The 20,493-nt window shown below is 34.2% G+C and overlaps 1 protein-coding gene across 1 annotated transcript in view; it reads right to left on the bottom strand.

Annotated features, from left to right (window-relative positions):
* Positions 1–20,493, bottom strand: part of LOC138696614 (cilia- and flagella-associated protein 43) — a 45,932-nt gene that overhangs the window by 24,915 nt on the left and 524 nt on the right. The window contains exons 2-11 of the mRNA XM_069821798.1: positions 17,607–17,811; positions 15,336–15,461; positions 14,127–14,246; positions 13,679–13,849; positions 12,697–12,939; positions 12,146–12,460; positions 8,999–9,261; positions 5,461–5,570; positions 3,196–3,317; positions 289–516 (exon numbers count right to left, since the gene is read on the bottom strand). Coding sequence (XP_069677899.1) covers positions 289–516; positions 3,196–3,317; positions 5,461–5,570; positions 8,999–9,261; positions 12,146–12,460; positions 12,697–12,939; positions 13,679–13,849; positions 14,127–14,246; positions 15,336–15,461; positions 17,607–17,811 — 1,903 coding nt within the window. The remainder of the gene's footprint in view (positions 1–288; positions 517–3,195; positions 3,318–5,460; positions 5,571–8,998; positions 9,262–12,145; positions 12,461–12,696; positions 12,940–13,678; positions 13,850–14,126; positions 14,247–15,335; positions 15,462–17,606; positions 17,812–20,493) is intronic.

Genomic DNA, 20,493 nt, shown 5'->3' with positions numbered 1-20,493 from the left:
GAAGAAGAAGAAGAAGAAGAAGAAGAAGAAGAAGAAGAAGAAGAAGAAGAAGAAGAAGGAGGAGGAGGAGGAGAGGAGGAGGAGGAGGAGGGGTGAAATAAAATCTTTTGTAATCTGTGGTTTGTTTTATCAAGTCGGTTTACAAGAAGTCACAACTGCAATGAATACAGTAATTGTATTTATGAAATAAGGTGCAGCTGCTCTAATCATAATTACAAGCCTTACTCATACCAGTTTTTTTTTAATTTAATCACCATCTCAAAAGATTTGTAAATGTCGTATAGGTACCTTCAGTTTCCTGTCCTTCACATCCACTGTGTTCCAGTATTTTTTCTTCAGTCTTTCACACAGCGCATCCTGAGCAGTTATTAATGCTTCCTGGAAAGCTTCTGTTTTTTCACATGTGTTTTTAGCATCCCTTATTTTCTTATTCCTCACTTCTTCGTCCAGGTCAAACTCACTAATTGGCAATTTTTCTTCTGATGCAATATAATTCTTCTTCAACATGGCTACACACTACAAATTAATACAAACGGAAGCAGTAAATTAATATTAATTCATCATCATCGTCATCATCATCATCATCATCATCATCATCATCATCATCATCATCATCATCATCATCAATGTACAAGGTGAGCCATAAAAACCAGACACATTTTGCACGCCCTTTATGCAGCTTGGAGAATTAAGAGAAGGAAAGAAAGGGTTTAAAGAACAGCGTAGGAGAACAGCATTTCAGTTGCTATGATAAATCGCCTACGTTTTTGTGAACAATTTACGAAAATGCTGGAAGGTGACAGCTTGCTAAGCAATCTGATCATGACAGAGGAAGCCCACTTTCATTTATCGGGGTACCGGTACGTCAACTTCCGATATTGGGATCCTGAGAACCTCAAGTCAATACATCAGCGTCCCCTGAACAGTTCAAACGTTACTGTATGGTGTAGAGTGAGTTCATGTGGGATCATTGGGTCTTATTTCTTTGAAAACCAGGACGGTGTTGCAGTACCTGTTTACTCAAATCGCTACATTCACATGGTGCAGAATTTTGTGATTCCCCAGATTAACAACATTCAACTAACTTTGAAGAGTTGTGGTGACAACAGGACGAAGACATGGTTCATACTGCTCAGGCTAAGAGGATCTATGGGGATCCTTCGACAAATATTTCCAAATCGAATCATTTTCCAAAATGGCAATATTCCATGGCCAGCAAAATCACCTGATCTACCTGCATGTGATTTTTTGGGGCTACCTCAAAAGTAAAGTGTTCACAACTCACCCCAACAGTATCGCTGTGTTAAAGGTACAAATTGAATCTGAAATTGAAGTAATTCCTCAAGACATGCTGTGCAAAGTGATAAATTCTGTACGAGACAGGGTGCATGAGTGCATAATTTATGGTAGCACTCATCTCAAGCATACAGTATTTAAGAAGTGAATAGAAATGCACTTAGAAAATGCTTTAGTGTACAGATTATATATATTCAATTGCAGCAATGTTAATTTAATAATACTGTATATAAAATACTGCGTGTTCAGTTCAAAGTGTGTCATGGCTCGCTGTATGCCGTCATGTGGCTAGCCGATGAGCCTGGAGAATTCAATCTTCCTACACTTCCGCAGAGGCGTATTACCTAAATGCGAGAGAAGTTGCCTAGCAAGTACGGCGTTCATTCTGAAGTACGCAGAGTCTGTGGATACCCACTGTTTGGAAACACGTACTAAGGTGAGTTTTTTTCTTACTGTCGGGATATGGCGAGAGGGTTAAGACGATTACTTACGTATTTGTTGACATTAACTTGGGCGGTCAACAAGGACACGGAGCATTTGATTTGTGTTATGGAATGTTGTGGAATGTTGCGGTATGCAACGGATGATAACAAATACCCTGCGTACGACTTGCCCGCGCAAAACACAGTTCGAAAGAGGTTATGGTAGCACACAGACCGTACAGACCGCCATCTGTTGCTACGACGTTCAAGTTATACCGTACACGTTCTCAAGTTCAGATTGAACACCTTGATTAATAGGCAACTTCTCTGACATAAAAGCTGAAACTCGCTTCAAATCGCTGACTCACAACAGTGACGTCATGACACACTTTGAAATGAACACCCAGTATATGTCTTTGAAATGTGTCTGGTTTTAATGGCTCACCTTGTGGCATTTAAGGTTTGGGCCATGTAATCCATTCTATTCCAAGACTCAAGATTTAAAACCATTTGACCAGTTTTGGGTAAAAAAAAATATTATAATAATGTGTACTTTTGAAGACTTTTATTATCAGTTTAGCTTGAAATTTCATCACTAATATTTTACTTTCTGTTTTCCATTGAATTCATTTTTAAGTTTTAAGTAGTTTTACTTATTTCGACGATTTATTAGTTCAGTATAACATTAATTCAGAGTAAGTTCTTTTAGTTTCGGTTCTAAAAGATTGAGTTAGTGGCTACTATGGTAAACTCCCAATTATTCAGCTTAATGAAAAGGAAAAGTTGCACATGTTGTCGAGAAATAAGAATAAACAAATTTAATAGTAAATTTGATTCCTATTTCTGTAATATGCTACCGGTACTGGCTTAGCATCGATTCTCTCATCATTAGATCATTATCTTCCGGTTTTCTACCACAATATGGTACGTGAAATCAAATAGAACTTAAATCCGTAAAGATTGAAATATATGAAATAAATTGAGAAATTTTAAGTTTTCACACTTGCAGTTGTCAGGTATTTTTTTCCGACACATCAGTAAGTAACAATGGGTAGAATGGTCCTTGCCTGAAGTTGCAAGTAAGTCATTATAGACTCCTGCCATGAATTGAACGTAGTCGGTACTTCAGTGCATCACAAGAGCTGCAGTCAGCATTGCAAATTGTTCACAAACATAAAAAGGAGAACGCACAAATAACCTGCAAACGAATGATCAGGTGTTTGTTGTATATACCGTATTTCATGATATTTTACACTACCGGTATGTTGATATTGTAATGAAAGTGCTAAAAATGTTGTTTCTGGTGCTATAGATTGAAAAATGAGATACGTACCTGTATATCATCAGAAATTACTTTATAAATAAATGGAGCAAAACTTCTTGTTAAGTATACAAATTATTGTTAATTATCTTTCATATAATTTTCATTGAAATAAAACACAGGAGCATGCTACCACTGTACAACGCATTTTCTTACCTCTTTCTGAATATTTCTGAAAGTATCACGCAACTGTCTCTTCTCCTGGCCCCACATAGTAGTCTCGTGCAATGTTCTAATATCGTCTTGCATTTCCAACCAAGATTTTGGTTCTTCTAGTTCTTTGATACAATGTTGTTTATGAAAAAAGAATAACGTACCTGTAACTACATCTGAACAAACGTAAAGTTGCACAAAAACTACTGATTATCCCATCTAAATTATTTCTTAATTTTCACTATAGCAACTTCTAAAGCTTTTACTTAAAAAAAAAATACCAGTAAGAGAACAGCCTGTAATATATAATAATGATATTATGTAAATTTAAAATGTGTCAAAAAGGAGAACTTAAATAGCTATCAGAAAGTTCTCATACAAAATATATTTAAAAATTAATGAGAATGTATTGTAAATTTTATTAATAACTTCCCTACAAATCAACATTATTCCCTTAGCAAGCCACATACTGCCAGAAACGTTGTTTCCATTCTCGTATCAGTGCTGGAAGTCTTCAACTCGAACTCTGTTCAGTTGATCGGTCACCTCTTAGATGTTATCCACACTTCCAAAATGATGACCTTTTAGATGAAATTTTACTTTCGGGGAAAGGAAGAAGTCATACGGACCTAGATCTGGAGAGTAGGGAGACTGTATGGAACAACTAGAATGCCTTTTTTTGGTAAAAAATAATAATCAGTCACGGAGAAGGCTGAGTAAGCAGCATCCAGAGTCAGTAATCTCTGGCTCGGTCAAAATGGCATGAACAGTTTGATGATTTAAGTGCAGCTCACTTGCGATCATTCTGACTGATTAATGTCGATAGACTTCACGAGATTCTTCACTGAAGTTCAACTTCAATATCTATTACAATGTTATAATTAATGCACAGTAATGATAATATTTCAATATTGGTTCACATGTAATATTCGAACGCTTATTCACTCCTAATCATAATTTACTTTTTATCTTCCTTTCCAGATCGCTTTCTTGATTTTTCTGTGCGTACAGTCACTACTTACCATCCATTGTTATTATTTGTTACACAAGTATGGTCAGTTTATTCACTGACACTATTTATACAATAGTAATGCAGGGTGTTGACGTCATCCCACAGCACTTAAACCGTTATTATCTCGAGTATGCGAATTCTGATTTCAAACCTGTTTAAGGTTATTGTTGCCTTACCAATTCTGAGAAAGGTACTGAAAGTTTCAGAACTACAGCCTTACACAATATTTTTTTATTTATTTTATTGGGTTATTTTACGACGCTGTATCAACATCTAGGTTATTTAGCTTCTGAATGAAATGAAGGTGATAATGCCAGTGAAATGAGTCCGGGGTCCAGCACCGAAAGTTATCCAGCATTTGCTCGTATTGGGTTGAGGGAAAACCCCGGAAAAAACCTCAACCAGGTAACTTGCCCCGACCGGGATTCGAACCCGGGCCACCTGGTTTCGCGGCCAGACGCGCTGACCATTACTCCACAGGTGTGGACCTTACACAATATGTAGTTAACAGCTTCGTATATGTGACTGGGATGTTGACAACACCCGGCGCGACTGCTTAAGGGTGTTGTAGTCATGTGTAAAGTCTACTTAATGTATAGTGCGATTCACAACCCAATTGACGTATTTGTCAGATGGCCAACCCGAGCTCCATGGCTGTAATATGACTCATCCTGCAACAGTCGACAATAACCTGACATGTCTCTGTGTGCATTATGCCATTAGTCTGTGTTCATTTTCCATAGCGTATAACTGTATTCTTGAAACAGGTACTGGTAATGGCTTTTCATCTAAACTAGTAAATAGTAAACAGTAAACAGAGTATTCGTGTGCTGCAAGTACCAGTACCAATAACGTACAGTACGAATCTGCAGTAACAGAAGAAAACGAGTAAATCTTGAATTTTCATTTGGTTATTTTATTAACTCGTTAATAGGCTACAAATAAAACCATGCCTCGCCAGAAAACAACACTAATTAGATACTGGTAGGCCTACTGAAAGTCAACACTGTCTACTGATTGAAGAAACCCAATTTAACATCGTAATAAGCGATTCTGGTGGCGTGATCTGCTGCACATGATACTTAATAAACACGTCAACTGGGTTGTGAATCCCACTACATGTATGTTATTTAAGTCACTGAATGGTGATAGTTTGCTGTAGGACACATTTTCTGTATATTTAATTATTTTAAATACCTTATTTTGAAAATTTTACTGCCAAACATGTTGAATTATGTTCCAACTTGAACACTTACTTGTCCTGCTGACAATTCCTGATGTTGTTTTCTTGGTGTATATTGAACTTATTTCTCCTGATAATAAAGCAGAACTCAGTGACTTCTGTTTCACTTCATCCACTTCGACTCTATGAAAAGTGAAAAGCTAAGTAACAATAACTCTTTCTTCATTTAACATGAAAAGAGTGATAAACTGTTATTACTGTACAATTTATCATTCTCGTCTTAAATTTCGATATTTACCTCCCTTGCCAAGGGGTGTTTGACCAGCCATGCATGAGTTTATAAAAATAAACCTATACAGATATGAGTTCGTAACAGGCAGCTACTACAATTACTAGAAGTCACTCAATGCTTTCCCTATCTTATGCTAGAATTAATTTGATTTTAAAAGATTTCGCTGTCAAAATAAACAATACCGGTATAATACTTGAAATGGGTGAAACCATCCTAGTTACCCTAGTACTAATAATAATAATAATAATAATAATAATAATAATAATAATAATAATAATATTATTATTATTATTATTATTATTATTATTATTATTATTATTATTATTATTAAACCTGATTATATCTCGTGACCACAATATTGTACGAAATGGAAATAAAAAAATTGGAGATTTATCCTTCGAAGAGGTGGAAAAATTCAAATATCTTGGAGCAACAGTACCGGTAACAAATATAAATGACACTCGGGAGGAAATTAAACGCAGAATAAATATGGGAAATGCGTGTTATTATTCGGTTGAGAAGCTCTTATCATCCAGTCTGCTGTCCAAAAATCTGAAAGTTAGAATTTATAAAACAGTTATATTACCGGTTCTTCTGTATGGCTGTGAAACTTGGACTCTCACTCTGAGAGAGGAATATAGGTTAAGGGTGTTTGAGAATAAGGTGCTCAGGAAAATATTTGGGGCTAAGCGGGATGAAGTTACAGGAGAATGGAGAAAGTTACACAACACAGAACTGCGCGCATTGTATTCTTCACCTGACATAATTAGGAACATTAAATCCAGACGTTTGAGATGGGCAGGACATGTAGCACGTATGGGCGAATCCAGAAATGCATATAGAGTGTTAGTTGGGAGACCGGAGGGAAAAAGACCTTTAGGGAGTCCGAGACGTAGATGGGAGGATAATATTAAAATGGGTTTGAGGGAGGTGGGGTATGATGATAGAGACTGGATTAATCGTGCACAGGATAGGGACCGCTGGCGGGCTTATGTGAGGGCGGCAATGAACCTTCGGGTTCCTTAAAAGCCATTTGTAAGTAAGTAAGTAATAATAATAATAATAATAATAATAATAATAATAATAATACTTACTTACTTACTGGCTTTTAAGGAATCCAGAGGTTCATTGCTGCCCTCACATAAGCCTGCCATAGGTCCCTATCCTGAGCAAGATTAATCCATTCTCTATCATCATATCCATTTTAATATATGAAAGAGTATTCAATTGTTTATACATCTCATTCATTTGTTTTTGCATCTTTTGTTTTCTATTGTCGCCTGGCAACCTGGATTGTTGTTATTGTTGATTAGAGCTGAAGAGAATAAAGCTACAAAAACTTATTGAGCATTTCATGTAATATTTTGTGTTTGTGTATTAAATTATTTTAAAATGGTGTATACCCTTCAACATAAATCATCCTTATTGATTAAATTTAGGAAATCACACAAAATAAGCTGTATTTTCATCCTATAATCAATTGATAATAACAAAAATACAGATTGCTTGGTGATGATAGAAAACAAAAGATGCGAAAACAAATTAATGAGGTGTATAAACATTTGAATGCTCTTTCATATTTAAGTATAAAAATATAGGGGTGCCATTTGAAATTTCAAAGTGTAATGCAATTGAGCCTAGCTTCAGACTTCCCCTCAATATCTAAATTGACGTGTTTTTTTATTTAAATTGAATTCGATTTAAATAATTAGTTATTGAGACTGGGAAGTTTTGAAATGAAAACTCTGTATGCACATACACATACCGGTACACTCGCACATGCACAAACATATAAACTTAGTATTTAGAATTGTATTCCAATGGATACCATCCCATTGTGGAATCCTGGGAAACGAGAATGCGGATGCACTAGTAAAGAAGGGCAGCGCTGCTACTTACAGACCTGTTACTAAATCTACATATTACTCTGTGAAAATATTTATTAAATCTACATACTTAGACTTCAACAAACAAAATTTGATAGCACAATCTCAAGGGAAAAAATGGAACTCTGCATCATAATCCACAGTTAATTCCCGATTTACCACGAAAATCGTCTGTAGCTGCATTTAGATTGGCAACAGGCCATGATTGTTTGGCCAAACACCTGCATAGAATTGGAATATATCAGTCCCCTAACTGCCCATTGTTCAACTCAAACCAAGAAATGGATTCGGAACACCTCAAAATCTGTGCTTCAGTGTCTGACCATGATAATATCTTTGAAAAATATTGGAGTGCAAGAGGTCAAATGACTTTATTGTCAAACGCTTGGCATTAGAAAACAACAAACAACATAAACTTAGTACAAATAAATATAGACAAATAAACAAATAATTATAAGCAAATAAACAGACACATAGACAAATAAATAGACATTGAGAAATGAACAGAGTATGATGTATGTTAACACATTTATACCAAGACAAAAAGAATAATTAAAATACAAAGAGAAAAATTAAAATATAAAGAAAGGGTTATATTTCTAATATATAATATTTACATCACACTACATGAATTTATTCATTGAATAGAAAGTTCTATTCAGCAACCTATTTATTGGTACCTTTCTCGCCTCCAATGGTAGCTTATTGATGCCATTAAAAAAGCAAGTATTTGAGCTCACACTCTATCTGCACCTTGTGTAATCTAATTTATCTTTACTTCTAGTGTTAAAGGAATGTACATCTGATCTAGGCTGATAAAGATCTATAGTAAGCTTATGTTTGATTTAAAAAGTTACTGCTGAGCGGCATTTTTAACTGCTTGTTTCAATGCTAAATGTTCTAGCAGTTGATCCAATGTAGTTAAATAACCAACGTAAAAACTGCCTGCAGCCGCACTAGTGGCTTCTATCATGTGACTCATAGAGTGATCATAAAAGACTCGCTTGAACAGTCACTTATTAATACCATGAATATTATTATTAGGATCCCGGATGTTTAGGCATTTGTAATACTTAAATAGGCAGACAGAAAAGGCAATTAAAAACACGAAAAAGAGCACAAAATCTAGAAAAGGCACAAGAGGCAAGCAAAGGATAAATTAAAAACATAAAAAAGGCACTGTAAGTTTAAGAAGAGGGATAATACATTTTATTAATTTATATGATATTCCTGCACGCAACACACCTTGCTGATTGTTGCACATTAGACATTTTCCAATATATAAAATTGCTTACATACCGATACTGATATAGGTACTAGGAGTTAATACCAGGAAAACGAATATCTGACTTTCAATAGTTGTTTTTCTAATATCTTCAGAATACTTTCCTGTCTGAAATTAGTTTATAGAAAATGTAATTTGTTTTACTTACTCTAAACGTATGCAAATTATGCTTCCATCATGTCCTAGGCATATTATGTGTGTATCCAGTGGACTTGCTATTGCTTCCTTAATTCCCAATTCTGTACGATGATGAGTAACTTCGTAGGAAATACACTCTCTTGATTTTAGGGAACGTAGAAAAGTGATCCCATCAAAACCGTATGTAAGTAGATTATGATTTGTTATACTCATACAGTACTTTCGTAATTGGTGGCCAGTTGATATTGCATCAATCAACTGTAGATGATGCTTCTGTAAATAAGCATAAGAATCATTTTTAAGACTTTCAGTACTGGTATCTTCAACATGGTGCAAGATTTTTGGGTTCTTGTAATTACCATATAGGCTATGCAGAAACATCCAGTGTTTTGAAGTTACATATCGGCTCCATACATATGAGACAGCAAATAAAGGGAAACCTATTATGAACTATTACCAGTTCGTATGGTTCCCTTTCTTTGCTTTCCCTGATGATGGAACTAATACATAGGTCTGAAACATTGGCCACGAATCAAAAATTTTAAAAAATCTCACATCAAATATAATAATATGTAAGAGTTTATCAACTGACAGATAAACTGTCATATTATTACCAAAAGTCTTAACGTACTTCTCATACAGGTATCTTATTATAATACTTGAAGCTATTACAAAGTTAAATTACTGATATAAATGTTTCAAAACCAGAGTAAAAATTAATTTGCTTAAGTCCATGCCTTTCAAAATTATACTGGTTTTTTACATTAAAACAATAAAATTGGAAACCTACCTTTATTACCTGTTGCACATGATTGTTTATACTTACAATATAAATAACACATATACGTACAGCATAACTAAGATAATACTTAGAGGATCAATCGCTCTCCTAAGAAATCACCTCAGATAATAACGTTGTTTTAATTAATCTCATTATGTTTTCTTGTTTTTATTTCATTTTTGTTATTTATTTTGTATATCTTTATAAACTGAAATGTATTATATATTATATCTTTGTTATTTATTTATCTGTTTGGTAGTTTTTACTATTTCTTTGAAGAACTTAACTTTCAGTTCTATTAATTTATTAATTGAACATTAAAATTGTCTAATAGGCCTATACTTTGTCTCTCAGGCAGCCTCTGTTTAGAGGAAGTATCTATCAATCAATCAATCAATCAATTAATCAATCAATCAATCAATCAATCAATCAATCAATCTTCTTAATGTATCCAGCTGTTTGCTGACAACATAAAGTCCACTATAGTCTTTTCAGTTCTTGCTTTTCATGAATGAGGGGTATTTTGATCAGTGTTCATTATAGATGCCTGTTGCTAGTAGCCAGAGTTGGGGTGTAGTCAATATATACTGCAGAGCTGTGTCTTCTGCAACTGGTACAGTACTGATGATTCTAATTTACTTCTTTTGTGGTTTATGGATGGACAGTATAGAAGAATGTGTTCCAGATTTTCATCATGATTATTACTAAAAAAACTCCAAAAGGAAATAACATTTCAATGGATACCGGTACCTAGTCATTGTGATATACCTGGAAACGAGAAAGTCGATAATATTGCAAAACAGGCAACATATTTGCAACCAAGACCTCTTCAAGTGATAACTCTATTCAGTCCTTTTGCTTCAGTAAATTCTCATTTTATAAACTTATGGATCAACAATTGGCTCTCTTCTGACAAAGGAAAAATTTTACAGTCTGTATAAAAGAAATCAAATGACCTGGAAATGTACAAAAACTTGCCCAGACATGTTCAAACATTTTTAACAAGAGCCAGAACAGGTCACATTGTCACACATTGTACCTTCACCGATTTCATCTTTCTGATACTCCTACTTGTCTGTGGTGTAATAATCATGATAAAGATCTGGAACACATTCTTCTATACTGTCCATCCATAAACCACAAAAGAAGTAAATTAAAATCATCAGTACCAGTTGCAGAAGACACAGCCCTGCAGTATATATTGACTACACCCCAACTCTGGCTACTAACAACAGGCATCTATAATGAACACCGATCAAATACCCCTCATTTCTCATGAAAAACAAAAAGATTGATTGATTGATTTATTTATTTTACAAATGAAAAGGAAACATCCGAAACACACACAGAATACATTTGAGTGCTCTTGTTCTTTGCAATTGCAGTAGACAACTACATACATGCCCAAATTTTCTGGTGTGAACGATTTTCTGTTATCTTGTAATGCATTTTTGTATGAAGAAAAAATTCTCTCAACGGAATATGAGACCAATGAAGCATACTTCATACAAGTTAATGCTGAACGTTTCAGGATAAATGTTTCTGAAAACTTGTCTTCCTGTAGTACTGAACAGTTTGTCCTCCATGTCCTAAAAGCCAGGATTGCATTGAATAATTCTCTGCAGCTTCGAAGCACATGCAACTCCCAACAGTGATTTGGGACATTTTAAGTCGCAACACCCCATTTAGACATTTTTAGATTCAATGAAATTCACATATTTTGCTTCAGGAAGTGTGAACCGCATATATATCCTAAAATTAATTAGGTAAATAGCTAGAAAAAATGGGTTAAAACCTAAGAATCCGGGTCATAGACTAATTTCTATCATTATTGTCTGTTTTCTTCTTCTGTTTTATACCTGTATTGACATCGTGCGATGGTGTATTTTGTAATGAATACTAATATTTAATATTAATGAGGTTACCGGTAACTTCACAGTTTTTTGGTTTAAAAGTTTTTAGTGAACAGACGGATTCTCTAGAAAATCTACATTCATGCAATAGAGATGAATTTACCAATAGACTAAGGAGGCTAGTTTAGAGCAGCAACATTTAGGATAAAATTAACTTATCCGAAATCATTAATCAGTTCGCTCAGCAGAAGGCAAAGCAAAAGACACAAGCCTTGTTTTTTATTCAAACGTTTATACAAAATGAAAGTGGAGGTCTATAAATTAACAAAAAGGGGACGGAAAATTTTGTGTGCTTGTGGGTTGCAGAATTAGAAACAGACGATGCTGACAAAATGTGTCAAAATTTCTAGGCAGAATTTTTTCATAACTTTGTATATGAGAAATTAAAAGATTGAATACAGTACTGTACTGTAAATATTGTGGAACAAAATACATATAGCCTACTTTATTATAACATACATACCTCACGCGAGATGCTCAACAAATGTAGCTGTCTGGAACGATGTGGTATAGCATAGAACTCGTAATGTCTCCCAAGTGGATTTAAATATATTCCTGAATACAATCCAGGAAGTTCTACCAAAGCTTCCATAATCAATTCTTTGTTTTGAAAGCTCATAGAACAAACAATAATCTTATTTCCAGATGGACAGCAAATTCTTGTGGATTCCAAGGCCACTATTTTTAAATGAGTCGTAAGTTGAAGTAGAAAGAAGTTAGCAATTTTTGACTTCATATCTATGAACGATTGTACTGCCATTTGGAGATTGCGATTGCTCTGAAACACCAAAACCGTGTACATATTTTAGAAATATAAAGAAGAGATGAGAATGTTATAATGTATGCATGCTGGAAATAAGAACGTAGGATAGGCATTGGATACACACACACATTGATATCATTGTAATCTTTTGTAAAATTCAGACGTAGGGCCTACTCGAACAATATCAAATATATTTTTCGTAAAATGTAATATTTATATTTTACATATAGAAGTAAAACAGATACTGGTACCTCTATGACAAAGAACATTCCTGAATCTGTAACACAAGCGACAATGTAATTTCCTTGCAATGAAAACTGAATGCAGTTTATCGGTTCTCTGCAAAGATTTATTGTAGTTAGTATCTTTATTCTTTCGGGTGAAAATACGTCTATGAAATCCACACTGCCATCATCTCTGCCAAGCGCCAAGTAGGGTTGAGTGGGATTGGACACCATAGTCAAACATTTCCCTTTCCAATCATATTGTCCAATCTGAAAGCAGAATATAGTAATACCACAGTCTAGTATATACAGTCACGAAGCTCAATATGTAGTAAATATGCATCCATAGATAGTTTCTAACCACTAGGATCGCTAATATCGCCTCATTACAGACAATGCGAAATTGTACTGGCACAGTCTATTGTTCCTAGCACCCTCACAACTCAAGCTTCGTGACTGTATATACTAGACTGTGGTAACACATTTAAATAAACAGCACTTTTTATATTTTATATTAACTGTATAGAGAAAATTTATTTAGTTTGACTTCTGGTTCAATTAAATACTCTGATATATTTATTTACAGATACTTCTGTTTCGAATGTATGCATGAAACTTTAATTATACGAGAGTGAGTTGGAAATGATTATTATTAAAGCACAATTAGAGATCTATTCTTACATTCATTTTTCTATGTAGTTCCCTTGTTTTTCAACACACTTGATCCATTAATGCATAAGCTTTGTGATGATTCCAGAATAAAATTAATGTTTTCTACGAATTTAATATGGTGGTGGTGGAGGTGGTGGTGATGGTGGTGGTGGTGGTGGTGGTGGTGGTGGCGGCGGTTCCTCATAACTACCCCTTAAAAATCCCTATCATACAGAATAGATAAGTTTAAAAGAGATTTCTTTATAAATAGTCTGGAGTTGTGTAACCTATGTCATATAGATTCTTTACAGTGATACTTACACGTAGAGAACATGAATATTATTAATTAGACACGTACCATTTTTCCAGTATCGACTTTCCAGGTGTTTATGCGTTCACTGGCATTCAAAGTTGCGATGTTTTCACAAAGTGGATTAATGAAGCATACAAATCTAAAAATGTTCTTATAGGAAGAGATCTTTATAAATCTTCTGGATTCCTCGTCTATTTTGAATTTGATGAAGTCACCCTAAAAGAAAAAGAGAAAGTAAATCAGAACAAGAAAACAAATTCCAGTCTCCTGTGTTGATATGACTAACTTGTATCCCTAACTGTAAATGACTGTGAGGTATTTATATTTCTGGCTAGGCAAATAGAATGAGAAAAGTTTAAATTTCAATCTAAATGTTGGTTGAAATATTTGAAATTACTTTAATACCTAATACAATTTTTAGATAAAGTTCCATCGTAATTGGAGAATCCTTATAGTTCAACTAAGGATGATCCCATAAGAATTTAAATATTACCTCAATTGTGTTAGCAATAAGATGATCCTCCGTTGTAGAAGCTGTTAACTTGTCTACTGGTATTTCAGGAATAATTGACCAACTAACTTCCCATTTGGTTGCACCAACTCTCTTGAAGTACTATCAAGTTAAGAACAGTAGGTAAATTAATGCCAACGAACAACAAAAGGTTTGAACAAATTTTATTGAAGTCTGAAACATGTTTTATTTAAGAACTGCATCTCTAAAATTAAAAGAACTACAGATAATTTTAGTTACGGTATCTATCATTCATATTTTACATATTTTCATTACTTTCGTTACCAATAACATAATACTGTATATTTATCAGTTTATCTAACACCAGGGCTAGAGGTGGGGCAGGATGGCATTCTGGTTCCTTTTGAAATGGCTTAAAACCATCCCGTTATTTCCAAGAATTTCTTAATATGTAATGCATGTGTGACTCTAGTGACTATTTTAACTCATGCTATTTAAACTACTGTAATATGTTTGTAGGTCTAGATGAAACACAGACTGTACATCACACGGTATATTTTCATAACTTATGTCTATGAATTAAAAAAGAGAAACCATCTCGGTTCTTTTTCCATTCCACCTCAAGCATTGTCTAACACCCTATACCTGGTAAGGTTTATCTTGTCTCAGTAGCAATAAAACCAAGTCCCTTCAAATGAGGGTAGAGATTATAGGAGGGTTGTAAATTTTCAGGATTCCTTTCAAAACCTTGTTATTGTACAGGCTACTGGAACTCAGTTTCTTGAAAGACAAGCTGAGCGACGGAACTATACAGTACGAAGAGAGATATTTTGTTACTTTATTTTGCGATACAGAATGTATCAACTAGTCCCTTCCGCCACTGGCATCACTTCACTCCCCCCATCGCAATAACAACACAGACGAGGTAAGACATATCTCCTTTCTCTCTCTTTTCACAGTGAGACAAGATTCATCACACAGGCTTTAATACAATTCAAAACTAATTGTACTAAATCGATAGTTTTCCGAACATTAAAAATTTCATCACTTTCTTGATGTTCATTGTATTCAGCAAGAGAAAAAACAAGAATATTTCGAAGATAACTATTATTTATATAAACATGAAGACTGATTTTGAATTTTTAGCTTTAAAAGATTATATATATATATATATATATATATATATATATATATATATATATATATATATATATATTTTTTGTATTTTACCTTTACTTCTCCACATGGTCCTGATAACACTATGCCTTGCTTAAACCATACGACACTCGTCATAATATTTCCCTGGCTTCCTGTCCACTTAAAAAGGTGCTGTTGTTTTCTTTTTTCAGCATCAACCTGGTATGTAAAAAAATGTAGCCTATCATAAAAAGAGCATAATTTTCTAAAAATGTGTGATATATTACAAGAATGATGCTGGGTATCCTTCTATGGTTGTTAGTGCTATAGTGCTAGCTGCCTTAACTCTTCAGTTATGTCTTCATCTTTCGAGATCTACTTTACGGTACCAGACTGAAATTAGTTTTATAAGTATGATAAATATTCAAGGGAGTAGAACAGGTTTCATTTGGCTATGCACATATACAGATGGCTCCTTGATAGACTAGTTGAAAAAAGTTGAATTATTAGTATACTCGTCACTATTCTCACATCATATAGCAGTAGGAGATAACAAAACAAACTTCGATGCAGAAACTGAAGCCATACTCTTTGCCCTAGAACAACTTTTACACATGCCAAATTTGAGAATGTGGTACTCCTACTGGATCAAAAATTACCAATACTGGCAATAACCTCAAACAATAATTCAGCATTTAAAACAGGTACTTAAAAAAAGAAGCTCATAAGGACACTAGAACATTTACTTACAAAAGAGAATCTGTAGGCAGTGAGTACCCTCACATGTGCGTTTACTTGAAAATTATTAGACCTCGGATTTTAGGCTAAATGCCTAATTTTTTTCTGGAGGGATAAACTAAAACTAATAAAATATCTTCACGTTTTACATAAAATATGAAAGTTTCGAAAGGGTTTTATCTTGTCTAAAATGCTATTTTGCCCATTGTTACCTGTTTTTAAGACTGAAGTCTAAAAATTCCTTTTTCTATTTTGTTAATATGAGCTTTAATATTTTCGCGCAGCAATGAAAGAGAGAGTATTGAATATCATGTGATGCTTTTGGCTCAAAGAGCTTGTACCGATAACAGTTTAGCTGCAGAAATGAATAAATTCTGGAAAGTGGCTGGTTTTGTTGAGTATTTCAGCAGACAATAGGAATACAAGTAAGCAGAGTCACGTGGAAAGATTTTTCTCGCATATAAAATAGTACAGATGCCTCAAACTAGCAAGCTGTTTCGTACGCGCAGGCGCATAGAGCACTTCTCCCCTACCACTGTCCGCCTACTGCTGTGCACTGTGGACTAGAACGGTACAGCTCAGTTCTAATAACAGTTGAGAAGGCTGCATAGGGAGGGTACATCTTGAATACATTGTCAAGCGGTCAACTTTTCAGATAATATGACTATACCTGGGTATCGGAGCCTAGGTGGGCCCCCTCCATTAGCTCTAATAATTCCCCTCTCCAGGCAGCTTTCTAGTTTGAGGCATCTGTACGGTACTGTCTGACAAATGGCAAAGTTTCACAGCAGAAAATTTATATAAAATCAATATTTATTATAATACCAATTATTATGAATAATGTGTTAATTGTAAATTAATTAATAAATTAACTAATTCAATTGTAATATTGACACTCATGTATCAACGGCAGTAGTTCAGTGAGGCCTATGAATTTATTAACTCATAATTTAAGATATGATAAAAATTAAATTTTTAACCACAATTATAATGTTCTACTGTTTTTGTCACTGTATATCGGTAATAGTTCACTAATTAATTGAATTTCTGTTGTTACTATAATTTGAGTAGGTAGAAACAAATTTATGTGCATAAATCGTATTTAAGCTGCATGAAATTGTATGTTTAGGTGCCTAAAACTACATTGTTATTCCTATTTTGATTATTTTAAAGCCTAGTTTAAGTGCCTGAAAGTTGGTTTTTAAGGACCTAAAAATTCGAGGTCTGGAAATTACGAGTACACAGCAGATGCTTTGGCAACGAAAGGAACTAAACTCCAATGCTCAAATAAAATCATAAGCTGCCAAAAATTAAAAGTGAAATAATAGAATCAGTAAACCACTAAGTTAAACTATCAGAAGGAAAAAGACGGGCAGATATTGGAATTTTGAAAGCGTTTTGAATACTGTTGGTGAATAATTTGCACTACATTTACATTTATATAAATATATTCGAAATTGTCAAAGTTATTTTGTTATTTTTTTGCATCTTCATTCTTCGATTAATTTGAATAATAAAATTAAAACATTACTGTGGTAAAAGAGATTAGACTCTATAGAACTTTGATCTGAATAATTAAACATTTTGTTTCACAATTTTTATCCAGTTTGATTAATATATACAAACCATAAACACAGTTCCTCTTGCATCTGCAATCAGTAGTATACCCTCGGGTGACCATGTGAATGCACAAGGTAAAACTGCATCCTTAATTATATAGTGCATTTTTGTGAGTAGACATCTCTTGTAGCAGGAATGTATTTCCCATATTAGTAATTCCTGAGAGTCTGATGCCATTTGGCTGACCAATGGCGGTATGGTCTGACTGCATCTGACATATGAAATAAAACGGAAAAGAAAGTTATTTATTAACACCTTGCAGTATAATAGAAATTTCATAATCGTTTCATATAATTATTATAGACTGCCTCCATGGTCTGTTGGTCAGCATGCTGGCTTCCAGATCAGGAGGTCCCGGGTTAGATTCCCGGGCTCGGCTCTCTGTGAATTTTTCTTGAAGAAGAGAAATTCCCTGGGTGTCTAGAGTCTGGAAATGTGCATGAATGTGAGTGTGATTGTGAGTGTGCCGGGTTAATATTAATTAACCAATTATCATATATATAAAAATACATCGGGACTGTCACTGGGCAGTAACCTGAACACACGTTTAAGCGTCACATTGTTGACAAGTAACTCCATCTGTTAGCACAACCATAAAGCATCTAATAGATGCTATAGAGTTACCAACAACGAAAAAAATATATATACTGTATATATATTATTACCAGTATGTTGACAATCATAGGTCGGTTGCCATGCAACAATATTTCCGCAATTATAACACTTCATTTGACATGATGTATAAAAGCTGTATCATGGGCTAATTACACAAAAGTATGGAGTACCGGTAGTATTTTACTAACTATAAAATAAGTTCTCTTTAAGAACCGCAACCCTGAAAAAGAGAATACCATGGACCATTTCCACAAAAGTATGAAATGATAACTTATTAACTATAAACTAAAATCTTTCAAGATTTTAGCCCTGCAAAAAAGAAAAAGAGGATACCATGGGATAATTCCATAAAAGTAAGGAGAAGTAGTTCATTAACTATAAACTAAGTTCTCTTAAGAACCATTTGTGCTTTTCTGTTCTATAAAATAACATAAAAGTGTTGGAAATCCTTTACTTTGTCAGAATTTTCTCATACTGAAGTACAGTGGATTCCGTGTAATAGGTTCTGTGGTTAGCAGGACCAGCTCCTTATTAGGACCAAGCTTAGAGGGACAAATACAGTACACGTCAATATATATCTAATTCCAGTTAAGAGGACCAGCTGCTTTATTGCACCAAAATGCATGGTCCCAACATGGTCCTATTAAGCAGAATCCACAATATTATTTGTTCATTTTTATTTCGTTTGGCCTTATGTTGCTGTCAGCTGTGAGAAATTTATTCCCGTGTGTGTTAGGGTTACCATATGTCCAGTGGTGATTGATTTTCAAAAAGTTTAACAACCAGTTCTCTCATGTATACCTATGCTAAACACATATGGTATATGACCATGGTAATTGCAAATATTACCTAGAAATAATTTAACAACCGGTTTGACTGAACCGGTGCGAACCAGCCAAATATCACCACTACGTACGTCAGCATTTATGCATACATTTTTGGAAATCCTCTATTTTGTCCGCATTTTCTCATATTGTATTATTTATTCATTTTTGTTTTGTTTAGTCTCATGTTGCTGTGAGCTGTAAGAAACGTATTGCCGTATGTATGTGATTGTTAAACGTGTAAATGCTGTTCATACAGATTCATCCTTCATTTTGTTAACTGTAAATAGCAGTGGACTTATCAAATAAGTTATTAAATGTCATGGATGCGACTTACCATCGATTCTGTGAAAGGATTTGTTTTAGTGAAATTTAGTTTAAATAAATTGTACATGCAAACGTATGTTTGAATACTTGTATAGTAACAAGGAATTATTAAAGAAAGATCTAGTGATAAATATGCAGATGCTGCAAAAGTGATATAAAGTTGGTACAAGCAGTTCGTTGGTAGAGGAATGCGTCAGCATTTTCACATTTCAGAATATGGTAACCCTAATATTTTGTTGTAGCCCTCAAAATCTGTGCTTCAGTGGCTGGCCATGATAATATCTTTGAAAAATATTGGAGTGCAAGAGGTCAAATGATTTTATTGTCAAACGCCTGGCATTAGAAAACAACAACAACATATTTTGTTGTAGTAGCAATTACGTTATCCATATTTGCTTTCCGAACAATTTAAACTAAGTGTGCAATTCTGTGGTATGATGAAGTCAGAAGTGTATTAAAGTAGCCCAGTAAGCAAGGGCGTCCTGCTACCACTGAGATTTTAATTTTTTTACGCGTTTTTTTTTTTTATTTTTCTCTACGTGTTCGATACATGTTTTCTCAAACCCTCAGTAAACAATTCAACAAAAGCGAGTGCTTTAAACCATGAAACCAAGCAGTTTCAGTCCCATTTTCATAAATCCAATTTTTCTTCTTTACATATTAGGAATTCATATTGTAGCTGAAGTTTTGCCCACTTTTTTCGTTACACTCTGTAGATTTCTCAACCAGTGAAAGGAAGGTGATACCACAGTCTAGTATATAAAGTCACGAAGCTTGAGTTGTGAGGGTGCTAGAAACAATAGACTGTGCCGGTACTATTTCACATTGTCTGTAATGAGGCAATATTAGCGATCGTAGTGGTTAGCAACTATCTATGGATGCATATTTACTATGTATTGAGCTTCGTGACTGTGGTGATACTATACAGTGTTATTAGTAGTTTATAGAGTATATTTACATCAGCTGTTTTAAATATATGATCTAGTATTGGTACCGATAGTGAAAGTAATAGTGAAATACTGTAATAAGAATTGCAGCATACTTAAAGAATGAATAAATAACAGGAAACTCAACAAGTTAGAATACACTACATACAGAAGTTCAATACTGCCAGTTACCAATTTCTT

Source organism: Periplaneta americana, chromosome 3 (assembly GCF_040183065.1).
Source record: "Periplaneta americana isolate PAMFEO1 chromosome 3, P.americana_PAMFEO1_priV1, whole genome shotgun sequence".
Taxonomy (NCBI): Eukaryota; Metazoa; Arthropoda; class Insecta; order Blattodea; family Blattidae; genus Periplaneta; species Periplaneta americana.
The sequence above is the reverse complement of the archived record's forward strand: the minus strand, read 5'-3'. Positions and strand labels throughout refer to the sequence as shown.